This window comes from Rhineura floridana, chromosome 16 (genome assembly GCF_030035675.1).
Source record: "Rhineura floridana isolate rRhiFlo1 chromosome 16, rRhiFlo1.hap2, whole genome shotgun sequence".
NCBI lineage: Eukaryota > Metazoa > Chordata > Lepidosauria > Squamata > Rhineuridae > Rhineura > Rhineura floridana.
This window is the reverse complement of record NC_084495.1, coordinates 20,240,645-20,255,294: the sequence shown is the minus strand read 5'-3', so window position 1 is coordinate 20,255,294 and position 14,650 is coordinate 20,240,645. Positions and strand designations below refer to the sequence as shown.

General features: G+C 44.1%; 1 protein-coding gene across 1 annotated transcript in view; it reads right to left on the bottom strand.

Annotated features, from left to right (window-relative positions):
* Window positions 1-12,917, bottom strand: part of XPNPEP2 (X-prolyl aminopeptidase 2) — a 47,091-nt gene extending 34,174 nt beyond the window's left edge. Inside the window, exons 1-4 of the mRNA XM_061598335.1 lie at window positions 12,686-12,917; window positions 2,919-2,992; window positions 2,126-2,236; window positions 545-608 (exon numbers count right to left, since the gene is read on the bottom strand). Coding sequence (XP_061454319.1) covers window positions 545-608; window positions 2,126-2,236; window positions 2,919-2,992; window positions 12,686-12,734 — 298 coding nt within the window. The 5' untranslated portion in view covers window positions 12,735-12,917. The remainder of the gene's footprint in view (window positions 1-544; window positions 609-2,125; window positions 2,237-2,918; window positions 2,993-12,685) is intronic.
* Between the last annotated feature and the right edge of the window lie 1,733 nt (window positions 12,918-14,650).

The window sequence follows — 14,650 nt, the reverse complement described above, 5'->3', positions numbered from 1 at the left end:
ACAGATGTGGGAGATTTTTGCCCTTTGTGCATTTTTTCCTCTTTCATTTTTATTATTTTAAAACAAATTAATCCAGTGACTTGAATCTGACACATTCCAACATCTTCAGTACATTAAATGCGGTTATTGCACCACACATTTTTCTTATTCCAAAGTTCAGTGAAGACATTTTATTCTCTGTCTTTCTTCCTCCATGTATTCCTAATGAGTCAACATTATGTGCTCTTGTTATTTCTCCACAAATCCCAATATTTACTTATTTACTCATCTTTTCTTACACATTTTCAGGTTACGTGTTGATTCCAATTCTTGGTGAGTAACAACTTGTTTTAAGTGTAGGGAACCTGTGGCTTTCCAGATGTTGCTGGACAACTATGCCAATCATCCCTGACCCCTGGCCCTGCTGGCGGAACTGATGGGAACTGGAGGCGAACAACATCTGGAGGGCCACAGGTTCCCCATCCTTACCTAGGATGTGTGGGGCTTGAGGTGCTGGGCAAAGCTGAACAGGCAAAGTGCATGGCAAGTCTGAAAGAGGATTCACCTGCTGATCCTGTGAAGCCTGTCATCCAGGAAAGCCTTTTGTCTCGTTCTGTGACGTATTCACTCTGGAAAGCAGAAAAGTTCTGAATGTATGGAACAATATTCCTCCTCAGAGACTGCTGTGAGGAAGGGCTCCCCTTTGCGATAACATACCTGTGTATATTCTGCCAGTGGCAGCTCCATGGCAGTGGGTTAGTGGAACCTGCTCTGGGTTTTAGTCTGAACTTTCAAGGAGCTGGCCAAAGCACATTGGACAGCTCCTCGAAAGTTCAGACTAAACCTCAGAACAGATTCTACTGCCCCATTGACACAGAGCCACTGCGCAACTGTTCTCTGCACTTAAACACACACACATACACACACACACACACACACATTTATTTGTCCAAAATACAGAATTCTGCAATCTGCATACATTATACATATTATGCAAAGGGATTGTTTTGCATAATATATCTTGCATCTGCCTGTCATGCAGGAATCTGAAGCCCCACCCTGAAATATATAGGAACTCCTGCTCAGCCCCATCCAAGGCAAGCAATTTTGCAAGGCCTTGCCTTGCCACATGCTTGCCATCCTATCTTTGCAGCTTATGCAATGCTTTGTTTCCTTTTAAATTAAAACTGAGATTCTTTGGTTGATGAATTCTGTATCTTAGACCAAATTCTGTGCTTTGCTCTTGATTCATAAAAATGCACACCACTCGGCCATTAGCTAGTCTGTGTAGCTCAGTGATTATATTTTCCTCCAAGGTCCACAGCAAAATCATAATATTGTCTATCTAAATGCTTAGAATACTTAGCCCCCCAGTTCCTGTCTTCAGTTTCAGAAGGAATGAATAGTCCTGTTGCCAGCACGGCAAAAGCCATAAGCAGGGGAAGGGCCATAGCTCAGTGGTAGAGCATCTGCTTTGCATGCAGAAGGTCCGAGGTTCAATCCCCGGCATCCCCACGTAGGGCTCAGAAAGAACTTTGTCTGAAATCCTGAAGAGCTGCTGCCAGTCAGGGTGGACAGTACTGAGGTAGATGAGGCAAAGGGTTTGACTCATAAGGCAACTTCTTATCCTCCTATACTCTAGAGCACAGTTCCCAAACTGTGGTCTGTGGACCACCACCAATGGTCCACGAGCTTCATTCAGGTGGTCCATGGCAAGTCCACATTAAATATTCATATTGATTTTTAATTGTATTCTTATTACTTCTTTTATTTCTTTTATTGCATTGTACTGCAATTTAAATTCTGTAGAATGGAAATTGTAATATAATATAAGAAAGAAAATAAGCCATTAAAAATACAATTAAGACCATACAGCAACTAGCCCAGCACATTACAATAGCTACAACAGGCAGAAAAAATCATTAAGTGGTCCACCAAGACCATCAGCAATTTTCTGCGGTCCATGGGAGAAAAGGTTGGGAACCATTGCCCTAGAGAGACAGAGTGAGTTTGCCTGACAGGGAAACAGGTCAACAGACATCCTCAGGTGGGTATTTCCTTCAGTGTCCTAGTTCGACACAGCAAGGAGGAGCACCCTCATCTCCCGCTGCCAATTATGGTGGAGCTGCTGCACCCTTTGCCTTACCATGTGCGCATCTGTGGTAGGGATGATGTAGGCAGAGAGGTTGTGAGATTGCATGTGCAGCCGCAGAGCACTCAGCCGTTCACTCGTGTTGGTGGCCGTGGGAGGCAAGTACTGACATCGCAAAGAAAAAAAATGATCAGCGTGCTGTGAGGGCAAAGGAAGAGGACAAAAGGGGAAGAGGCCAACCATTCACACTGATCCTCTGTTCCATTTTTACTGCTGGTTCATTGACACTTCAGGAGGCTTCACAAGCTGCCAGACCACATGCCAGTAGGGATGGAAGGAACTGTCCATTTCATTTCTCTGAGTTTCTCATTTTTCCCATCTTAAATTCACTTCTCTCCCTTTTTGCAACAATTCACAATGAGTTCTCTTAAAATCCTCATGAAAACTCGTCAGCATTTTCGTGCGCATCCCTAATAAACACACTTGTTTGCAAGCCATTTTCCTTCACACAATGCATTTTTGTATGTTTTTTTCACCAATGTGTTCATTTTTACACACACTTCCCCCTGATATATGCATTTTTGTAAACACCATTTGGTTGGGGCACTACATCACAACTTTTGGAGAAGTGCAGATTTCAAAAGGGCAGCTGTGTTTTGGCTTGCATGTTGTTTTCAGAAAGTGGAGATTTGATAACTTGCCTTTAAAGGTGAACTGAATTGAATGTATCCCCCATCTAGATGCCAGTGACTTTGGAAAGGGCATATATATGCACACACACATGGACACACACACACATACACGGATTATAGACCTCTCCAATTTCTAGCAATGTTAAAGACCTCACCGGAGGGATGGATGTACAGTTTCTGATGTCTTCTGATTCAGATGTTCTTTCTTTGGAATTATCTGTGATGCACCCTAGGAAGGAAAGAAACACTCATACAATTAAGTCCATGTGGTTTGGGTATGGGGGACAGGGGAGAGGCTAGCCGGCCAAATGCTTGCTTGTCATCCCTGTCCTGTTGCACTCATTTGCTAAAATGCTGGAAGTCAGGAGTAGGTTTATTATTTACTGAGCAATTGCATGGAATACTGGTTGCTTGCACATCCCCTCTCGTATCTCTATAAATAAAGGGACTAGAGCAGGGTGTAGTCGTCTGGGGTCTTGGGGGGTCTTAGACCCCTTTCCTTTTTTGGGAGCAGGGTCCAAGCTGGGTCCCGATGTCTCCAGCATCCTAAGAACCAATCAGCATGAAAGGGGACTGTATGCAAACAGAAAACTAGCAGAGCAAAAACCATGTTAGGCTGAAACACTTTCCCCTGATGTGCTAGGCTTTTCATTTATCTTGTTTTAACCTGCAGTGAGTTTTGCATACCCTTTTGGAGCCTAAATTGGCACATTCCATTCTACTTTCTCATTCTACTGTATGTGTAGACCATGCTGGGTGGCCACTTAACACATCCCCTCCCCGAAAAAGGAAAATGCATCATCAAAAGGAGAGGGCAAGAGAGGATACAGATTTGCATAACATTTGCATATACTAATGAATGCAAATTCCAATATAAATTTAGACATAATTACTATAATTTAAATAGATATACAATACATCCCAATTTAGGGTGCAATCCAACTTACCTTTCTGCTGGGCTGGGGGGAGTTGGATGCCGTGGACCCTCAGCTGCACTGGCAGGCTCCTGGCGCCAATGGGCTCTGCTGGCCTCTGTCAGCAGCAGCACTCTGCCGTGGCTGAGCCACAGCACCACCAGGAGCCTGTTGGCGACACTGGGGGCTGGCAGAAGCCCCAAAAACAGGGCATTCCCGGGGCGCGGGGGATGTAGCCATGGGGGGGATTTATGCTAGATCCTCCTTGTGTCCCCCAGGTCCTGATCTGCCCGAAACTCTGCCGGCGAGAAGGCAGTAAAAAATTGTAATGGGCCTCTATGGGCGCACTTACTCCCTAGGAGGCCAGTTTGTGGGAGCCAGCAGTCCCTGGTTGGCTCGTAAGTGCAGCTCCCCAAAGGAGCCAGTGTTCAGCCAGGCCACCGGCTCCCGAGCAGGAGGAGAATCCTGCTGGCCTTTCTGATGACTCCTCCTCCACCGGCCCCCCTTCTGCCAGCTCCCCAGCATTTGGATTGCTCTGCCTGTGGGGAAGGCTGTGACCAGTGTGCTGTCCAGCTACTCACTGCTGAGACACAACTTCAGAGCCCCTGCTCTTCCTTCTTAGGGGTATTGTTAAGGGGTGGTCCAGGGGGCCTGAGTTTCAGGCCTTTTTTGCTCCATCTCAGTTCTCCCCCCCCCTTTCTAAACTTAAATTTCTTTTTTTCGAGAAAAAAAATTTGCTTGGACAGCAACTGGGTGCATTAAAAAGTGCAGTGCCAGTGAAATCCCAGCCACCTGCCAATGCCATCGTCATCCACCCAGAGGACCTTATTTTACCTTTAATATGTACATACATATGCATCTTGCCAATGTGAGTGGGGTGCACTGGGCCCAGAAACTCCTACTGGCACCCCGTAGCTCAGAGTAAACCCTCAGAACTAGAGTCTGGTTCTTCCCCTTTGAAAGTCAACCTAAATTTGTATACATGCATTTAAATTAGCATGGGGTCTGTGCCTCTGGCTTAAAACACAAAAAGGTTTGATTTTCCTTAATAAAAGACAATCTGAGAAAGAACAAAAGTGAAGGAGGATAATTCAAAATGGGTTGCAAACACTAAAATATTTAATAACCATTAAGCAAACTAAACACAGCAATTAACAACATATGTCCTAATGAGATGTGTGCCAGTTTAAAATAAGTGTTCCGAGAATAAGTTGGCCAGATGCGTATCTGCCATTTGTTCTTCTTCAGTGGCCAAACAATGCCAGTGGCTTTAATATAGAAGTTCTTCACTGGAACATAAATCATGCTTGTTCAAATACAGGATTCTATCTGTCAGCATTAATAAATAGTCCCAGTGTGGAGATCCAAATGAAAATGATTTTCAAATGACACAAAGCCTTGGGTTAATCCAATAATTTGAATTGTTCTTCTCTAACTTTGTACAGCTTTTAAGTACCAAGCGATGCCCCTGGTTCTTTTCTTTAAACTGGACAACCCTTCAAACAGAAGGCGACCTCCAATAAAGGACTGTTCTCTGACAATCCTGTTGGAAGGTTCACTTCAATCAATGCATTGTCTTGCTGTGTGCTCTGAATCTATTGACCACTAGAGGCAATAGATATAGTAGTCAGTTGAAAGAGCCCTTGCTTGAATTCTCTGCTTGTTACTTTCCTCGAGTTTAAGCATGCCTCTGATTGGTTAGACTGATAAGAACATAAGAACATAAGAAGAGCCTGCTGAATCAGGCCAGTGGCCCATCTAGTCCAGCATCCTGTTCTCACAGTGGCCAACCAGTTGCTTGGGGGAAGCCCGCAAGCAGGACCTGAGTGCAATATTCTCAGGGCTATCATCACTTCCAGTTCTCCTTCTTCCCCCAGTTTTCTCTCTCCCTACTCTTTTGAATTCAGCTAGTGTACATGATTAAGCTTTCATATGCATGTGTACTTTCTTAATAAAATGAGTTTATTTTGTTTAAGATAAATCCCACTCTCTTTCATATTCCTTTATATCTCCAATGAACTCTGCTGCATAAAGCAACAGTCTTCAAATCCTTCAAATGGAGGAGTGTTCTGTAAAGTTAAAACACCTGACCATCCTTAGACAAGACCTCTGATGTTAGCCATCACCTCTGTGATGGCTTATTCATGCATCCAATTCACCAGCCAATGCAGCACAATTTACTAACAAGATACCCAAATGTTTGAATGAGCCTACCATCACAAAATTTACCAACAAGATACCCAGTTTTTTAAAAATGTGTAACATAGGAAGCTGCCTCTGCAGAGTCAGACCTAGCTCCGTATTGTCTACAGTGATTGGCAGTGGCTTCTCTAGAGGTTCAGACATGGAGATGCCAGGGATTGAATCTGGGACCTTCTACATGCAAAACAGATGCTCTTCCCCTAATCACTGGGTCTAGGGGTCCCAAGGATCATTTTGCTTTGCCGCCTGATTGATTTCAGGTGCATGGCTCTGCCTGATCCTGGTGTCCCAGGCCAAGTGTCTGAAGTTTACAAGCTTTTGTGTCCTGCTAAGAGAGGAGGCTGAGCAGAGCTGATTCCATTAGGTTAATGTCATAACTGGCTTCCTGTAAAGACGGCATACTTTGCGTGGCAGTCTGTGGTCCATTCCATCAGCAAGGATGGCAAGAGAGTCATCAGCTCTAAGAATTGGCAGCAGATGTGCCACGTTCTTACCGCTGGCAGCAGGCGAAGGTTGACATCGCTGGAAGAGCATGCGCCTCTATTTTGAGGGTTTGTGTGCACTGCAGCACTGAAGATGTGGCTAGTCATGACCAACACTGAAAGCATGTTTGGAGAGGGCTAATGGAACAGAGGGGAAATGGGGGTGTGCTTTTATTTTTACTGGCCTTGTTCCTGTGCTTTTTTCAATAGTCGCCTGGTGACATGCAGAAATCATGCGGGGAAAATGGTCTCCATCACTTTTATCTTCATACCAGGAAAAGTTTCCTTTACTTAACAGGGCCAGTAAAAAAATGTTGGTGATCCTAGAACAGGGGCAAAGGTGGCTGGTGCCCAATGGGACTCGTGGGGCAGAAAGCAGAGAGCCCAGCTGTAGATGGAGCCACAGCCAATGACAGGCAGATCCAACTAATTATATTTTTTTCCCCAGGCTCCTTCCTGTGGAGTTCTACAAGGGCAACACTGAGATGAAGGAAGGGGAGAAAGCTAACAGCAGGGCCACCACCTTCTGAACTGTTTGTAAGTAAGAAGGCAGGTAGATGGGAGCTGGCTGAGGTTGGTGGGGCAGTGACCCATTTGCCATAATGGAATAGCCACCACTGCCCGTGGGCACATTTGGATTTTTGATTTGAATGCTATAAGCATCCCACTCTGGTCACCATTCTCCCCCATATCAGACCCCCTTTCCAAGAGAAAGAAAAAGAGAAAATGTGCACATACACCGGTCATTTCCCCAGGGATCTGGGTAAAAGTCAGATTCAGCAGAATTAATCTGAGCCATGAAAAGCACATAGAGCTGAAAGAGGAAGTGGTGGGAAAGAACGTCACTCTCCCAACTTCCTCCAGCTCTGTGTTCAAGGGAGAAAAAGATACTAACCACTCTTTGTGCTTCATGACCAAGAGGACTCAGAGGCTTTGTGGGCACCAGGGAAAGACCTCAAGGGCACTAATGTGTCATGAAACAGGATTTGATTGCTAGGGAAATGACGGGAACCCCGTCCAATAACAAGAACATATAGGCATGTAGTATATTATAGTATGTGGTTAAACAAACAAACAAACAAAGCCCAAGTCCCAAAGTTCTGACATACCGAACAATGAAAAGAGATTACTGAAACTGCTATTAGTACTTCTAAGGGGAAAGGGAAGGGCCTGCAAAGAGTCCTGATAGAACCACCTGGAAAGACACAGCCGGTCCCCCTTTCGTGAGGTTCCCACCTCCACATCATAAGGATATTATTAGCAACCTGGGGAGGAATTTTGATAAAAGAAAATGCACAGGGGGCAAGGGTTAAACACATATTTGTATGTGTATTTGTATGTCTATTTCCACATAGGTGGAACTCACAAAGCTGCTTACAGGCACTTATTTATACAAATATTTCAATACTGCTATTCATTAAAAAAAAATCAAAGTGCTAATGGAAATGGACTGCCTTCAAGTCAATCCCGACTTATGGCGACCCTACGAATAGGGTTTTCATGGTAAGCGGTATTCAGAGGGGTTTTTACCATTGCCGTCCTCTGAGGCTGAGAGGCAGTGACTGGCCCAAGGTCACCCAGGGAGCTTTGTGGCTGTGTGGGGATTCGAACCCTGGTCTCCCAGGTCATAGTCCAACCCTCGAACCACTGCACCACACTGGCTCTTTCAAAGTGCCTCGGTGGCACGGAATGCATTTTACCATCTTCGTCTGGTAGCCCAACTACGCCCCTATCTGGACAGGGACGACCTCGCCTCCGTTGTTCATGCTCTGGTAACTTCAAGATTGGATTACTGTAATGCGCTCTACGTAGGGCTGCCCTTGAAGACAGTTCGGAAGCTTCAGCTGGTGCAGAACGCAGCTGCCAGACTATTGACGAGGACCAGTCAGTCTTCGCATATAACACCTATTCTGGCGCGTCTGCACTGGCTCCCTATTTGCTTCCGGGCGAGATTCAAGGTGCTGGTTTTGACCTATAAAGCCTTACACGGCGTGGGACCTCAATACCTTGTGGAACGCCTCTCTCGCTATGAACCTACCCGTTCACTTCGTTCAGAATCTAAGGCCCTCCTCCGGGTACCAGCTCATCGGGAAGCCCGGAGGGTGGTTACTAGATCTAGGGCCTTTTCTGTGGTGGCCCCTGAGTTGTGGAACAGCCTCCCCAAAGAGGTACGCCTGGCGCCTACACTTCTATCTTTCCGGCGCCAGGTAAAGACCTTTTTATGCTCCCAGGCATTTTAATCTTTTAATTTTCTTAATCTTTCTACTTTTAACATGTATCCTTCTTAATTTGTGTTGTATTTCGTTTTTGTTGTGCTTTCTGTTGTTTGTTTGTACATGTTTTTGTGATTTTTTACTATGATATATTGTATTTTATCTTGTTTGTTCACCGCCCTGAGAGCTATTCTGCTAAGGGCGGTATATAAATTGAAATAATAAATAAATAAATAAACAATATTTCCCTAACACTGCTGCTGTGAGTCACTTTTCACCTCCCCGCCTGGTTTTAAGTTTTGCAAAAGATATGGAGAGATCATGTTACATTTATTTCAGCCACATGTTTGGGGGTAAATGCCCAAAGGATGCTTGTGCGGATAACGGCATATGCTATGGTTTAGTCACTAGATGACATTGGAGTTAGTTGTATCAGGAGTTTCCCGTGCTGGTTCTCTCCTTGCCGGAGGCAATAAAGTTCTTGTCTAGCTTCCTGACTGGGTGCGTCCTCTGAGCTTTCCATTTGCACTTTTGCAATTCTTAACTAATTGTTTAGGGCCATTCTTCTGTGTCCTTTGATATCCATCTGCTATTCCTCAAGTGTTTCCTACACCTAGGTACTTCCTCCTCTTGATATCAGTTTGGGCTAGTGATGGATGGATCTGCAGTTTTGGTTCTCTCCATTTCTAATTTTTCCAAACTTAAATTCAGTTCTGCAGCAATCTGTGATTTTTAAAAAAATCCTCATGAAAATTCTTCAGCATTTTAGTGCGAATTTCTCCTAATAAATACATTTTTGTATGCAGTCTTGACTAATATACACATTTTGGCAAGGAATTATCCCTGATATATTTTGTATATTATTTTCACTAATATATTCATTTTTATGCACATTTTCCCCTAATATCTGCATTTTTGTAGACATTGGTTGGAGAAAGGCATCACAAAATTCGGAGAAGAGCAAATTTCAAAGGAAGGCTGTGTTTCAGTTCTCATATTATTTCAGAAAGTGTGAATTAGATAGATTCACCTTCAAATGCAAACAGAATTTAATTTCTCCCCCATCCCTAGTTTGGGCTGGGATTAAAGGTTTTTTGTTTTTTTAAAAAAACTTAAACAGGAAATTGTGCACACCAACGTCTCTCTCTCTCTCTCTCTCTCTCTCTCTCTCTCTTTCTGCATGCAAAGTCAGTTGGTGGGAGGCGAAGAGGAGGCAAAGTTGGCAATGGTGCTAAAATATGACATTTTTATAGGAAATGAGATGCCCCAAAATATAAAATGTCCAACATGTTTCAGCATATAATGTTGCAACACATCATACCCTACCAAAGTATCATAGTAAGTTATATTCCTTTGTCCTTGCAAGGAGCACCAAAATGCAGTGGTCATTTTATAATTCTGAGCATCTTATTTCCTGTTCATATTTCTTATATTTCAGTATCACTTGGAGGCTTGTTCTGTGTACACACCATACATTCAAAGTACATTTAAGGCACCTTCCACCACCACCCCAAAAAAGCATCATGGGAACTATAGTTTATCCCTCATTGTTGTTGTTATGTGCCTTCAAGTTGACTATGACTTATGGCGACCCTGTAGGCTTTTCGTGGTAAGACATATTCAGAGGTGGTTTACCATTGCCTTCCTCTGAGTTTGGATGCATCTTAGTCTAGTGTCTCAGCTTTGACCATTCTGCCTTGGGTGCCCCTGCTAGGAGTCTAGCTTCTTGGTCTAGACTCCTGACGGCTTTGCTCTCAGCTTCTTCAACACTCTCAAACCCCCTCACCACGTTAAGGTGTGCATCCTAGATGGGAGTTTATTCCTCACAGAGCTATAATTCTCAGCACCCTTAACAACAACGGTTGTCGGGATTAAATGAGCTTTAAATTTATTTTATTTTATTTATTTAACAAAATATGGCATACTGCTTGAATGGAAAGACCTCTATGGGGTTTACAAAAAAACCCAAAACAATATTATCAATAAAACAGTTAAATACAAGTAATGAAAAACTTATTCGAAACAATTAGCTTCTAACTAAAAAGGGTTAAACCAGATCAACATCTATGTGTCTGGCAAAGCTTGCCTAAACAGAAAAGTTTTAAATGTATGGTGTGTATGCAGCCTGGGGCTCCTTTTTGTGCTCTGGTGTGCTGACTCCCCTTCCCTTTCCCGCCACACACACCAAAAGCTTTGCTGACATGCCAAAGGATGGAGAGGACCGAGGACTGCAGAGTAACCAGGAGCTACTCCTGGTTACTCAGATACAAAACGGGAAGAACCAGGTCTCCTATGAAGAGCAAAATGTAGAGAACTGAATTTAAGATTGAAAAAATGGGAAATGGAGAGAAACTGAAATAGGCAGATTTATCCATCCTTAGTTGCCTGCAGTAAATGAACCAGGGTCTGTTGCAGCAAAGCGGTTGCTGAGATCACCTATGAGATCTCTTGCAAGTCAAATGGCTGTGTTTGGCACAATGTATGATTTGCTGAGCATGCCTCCAGCTTACAATTCAAATGTTGTGAGCTGAAGGAAAGGATGTCCTTCACCAGCTTACCAGAGACTGAATTGGCTGGGTACCGAGTTAGCTAGGATTTGAAGCAAGAACTTCCTGCTCTGTCCACAGGTGCCCCTTGTCAAGAGTTGCCACCATTGTGCAGAGTGAGGAGGTGGGCAGGGAGAATACTGCCCCTTTCAGGATCTAGCAAAGTTCCACACCAGAAAAGCCTATTAGCATCCCAGGACCACTGGGCTGGCCAAAAGAGTTTCCAGGTCAATCCCGAGAAGTTTGCCTAGTCTAGTCTAGTTGAAAGAAGCCTTGCCTGTCTGAGGCCCCAGTTGCATTATACATTTAAAACATTATCACACGAGTTTAAACAGTCATGGCTTTTACCAAGGAATCCTGGGAACTGTAGTTTGTGAAGGTTACTGAGAGTTGGTAGGAGACCCCTCTTCCCCTTGCAGAGGTACAGATTGGTTTAACAATCCCACTTCCCATGGAACTCCAGCTTCTTATTTCCCTATCTATCTGTTGTCTCCCCACATCCTACTGGACTGATATTTCAGCTTTTAATTTTTTTTCACTCTGGCTGCCTTAATAATTTGGTCTTCCATGCATTCTTCCAGAACTATGTTCCATCCCCTATGGATTGCCCTTGCTGAGGATGCCCTGAACCTCTTTCCACCAACCCTACATTAAAATTAATATTACCACCTCCACCCCCAAACATGTGTACATAGTATATCCCTGTAACTCAAGATAACACTTTGTGCATCTGATGAAGTAGACTGTAGTCCATGAAAGGCTTGGCCATAATAAATCTGTTTGTCTTTAAGGTGACACAAGACCCTTTCTTGGTTTTGCTTCAGCAGACTAACATTTCTACCCTCTGAAAATTAGTATTAAGTCATGACATGGCTGGGAACCCTGTATTGCCTGGATAACATGTAGTTGTGCCTTTACACTGGGAATCAACACAATCAAGGATGTCTCCAAAAAGTTCATGTTTTGCAAAAGGGGTTCAAGGGCATATCAGAACTTGAGGTATGCTTTTTGTGCAACTAAAGTGGATTAAGGGCTCTGTCACTCCAGCACAAACAAAGCCACCGGATAATTAACTGGAAGACATGTAAACACCCCACAAGCAAATCAGGATAAATGCACGTTGTTGCATAACCACTCTGAAAATAAATTAGAACAAATGCTCAATAAGGACTGGATGCAATCTAAACTTTCCGTAAACTTTGTGCAAGCAGATTAAGATGAATGCTCAATAAATGGGTCATTTGGAGGCGCCCCAAGGCTTTCTCCATGGATACCAGGTGCTGAAGTGGTTGACTCCGCAGGCGCTGCAGCACTGAGGAAAGTGGGATGGCGTGGTACGCCTGCATTGAATTGTGAACTGGATGGCCAGGAAAGCAACCCACAATTTGTTACGTTATGTGCCAAATCAGCCCAGAAGATCCATTCAATTCCTCCTTACTCACCATGCAAATATGGTCATGTGAACGAGTCTGGCCTGGCCTTTGGGGTGGTGCAGTGGGCAAGCCCTTCCTCCCTGTTTCTACACTTCAGGGAAGAGGATCCACCTCTCACACCGGCATACGTACCATGAAGGAGAAAAATCCAGACCACCAAGCTGCAGCTGAAATGGACCATGTCTTTGTTCAGACTAGAGGCACTTCACCAAAGTAAAGGTTTTGAAGAAGGATTAAAACATCAACCACAGCGAGAAAACCTGGCTTTGCCACTGCTTGGGACTTGTTAGAGGTGGCAGAGCGGCACAAGAAAGCCCAAGTAACCTCCTAGATTCTACTGGCTGTTGTGCTCCAAAGATCAGGTTCTCTCGGCCAGATGAAACAAACAGATAACAAGGCACGTGCTACAAAGTCCAACCTCCAGACAGCCCCAGAAACCTTGTTTTCTGTTGCAGCTTTTTTTCCTGGTGGTTTTGACAGTTATTTATTTATTATCTGTAATGACTTGTTCAACACTTCTAACGTCTGAGGGCAAACCAGCACATTATCTGGTCAAAGAGTGTTCCCTGTCTTGTGTGTTTGCTGAGATAATGTGATTCGAGGTGGGCAGGGCCCATTAGTGGGGGGAAACTGGCAGGGCAGGGAGGAGGGTGGGGTGCTTCATTCCTCTCATGGCTACATATTCTTCCCAGAACTTACATCCAGTGGAGACTGTTGGCTCCAGTGTAAGTGGGGCAGTGAATCTGCCCCGGGTTTTAGTCCGAACTTTCAAGGAGCCCCTTGAAAGTTCAGTCTAAAACCCAGAGTGGAGTCACTGCTGCACTGACATCAGAGCGACTAGTCTCCACTGCATACATCTCCTCCGGTTGTTTTCTCTCTTCCCCTATCCTGTGGGATTTCTTTTTGGTCTTGTGAGCCCTTGCAGTGGAGAGCAGAACTGGCAGGCAGGCAGTGGTGTCATCTGAGCAGGACTTTGGGGCAGAAGTGTAGGGTCCCACTCAGCGGAATGAGCAGGAGGGCCCCCAAATGAAGCAAAGCTGCCCATTTTGAAGTGGAGTATATTGCCATCTAAAGAGCCCCCTCGCACACTCCAGAACCTATGGTTGCATATACACCATACATTTGGAGCACATTAAAAACACATGACTTCCCCCCAAAGAACCCTAGGAATGGTTATTTGTTAAGGGTGCTGGGACTTGTAGCTCTGTGAGATGTAAACTACAGTTCCTGGAATTCTTTGGAGGAAGTCACATGCTTTCAGTGTGTTCTAAACATTTGCTGTGTGTACTCAGCCTAAAATTACCTAATGTACCACTGCAAGTGCGAGAAGGGTTAAGCAATTTGGGAATTATGTCAAACTATAAGCCCTGCCCCAACCCAGAATATGCAGGCTGGGAAAGGTTTTTTCCTATCAGAATGAAGGTACTCCAAACTGCTCTGTGGTTTCATCTAACACAAGCTGCTTACAACAGAAGTGCAGAACTTCAAAGGAGCTGAAGAAGATAAACAGGGGAAATTGTCCTTTGATGCTGCTGAAGTTTGAAGAGGAAGTTGGAGGTCAGCCTGACATTTCTCTTGAAAACACTCAGCCTGAAATCTGGTGGTGGAGGAGGAAAGGAGTGATGAGATTTTTTAAATAAAAAAGGACGAAATCATTCTCGAATAAGACACGTAGGAAATGCCATTCCAGGTATTCTGGTTGGATTGAAGAGTGGAGAGAATGGGTCTGTGGCCTCAAGAGCAGAGGATTTTGCAGATTTTAGTTTAACAAAGGGCATGAAGACGACATGAATGAATTGTGTCCAAACGTAAGATATTCTACTCAAGGAAAAATGTGGAATGTACACCAGACACTTCTTGTTTCAGTTATGATGCTTCTTGTTTCAATAATGGAGATTTTCATTATTATTTATTTATCATTATTAGGCATTTATTTATTTAAGAGATTTCTTGCCTGCCCTTCACCATAAGGTCCAAAGGTAACCCCAAGAAAACAATTGAAAACACACCAAAGAATGCCCATATCTGCACCAGACATTTAAGGTAGTATTATACCACTTACCAACCATGGCTCCTCCCAAAGAATCCTGGGAATTG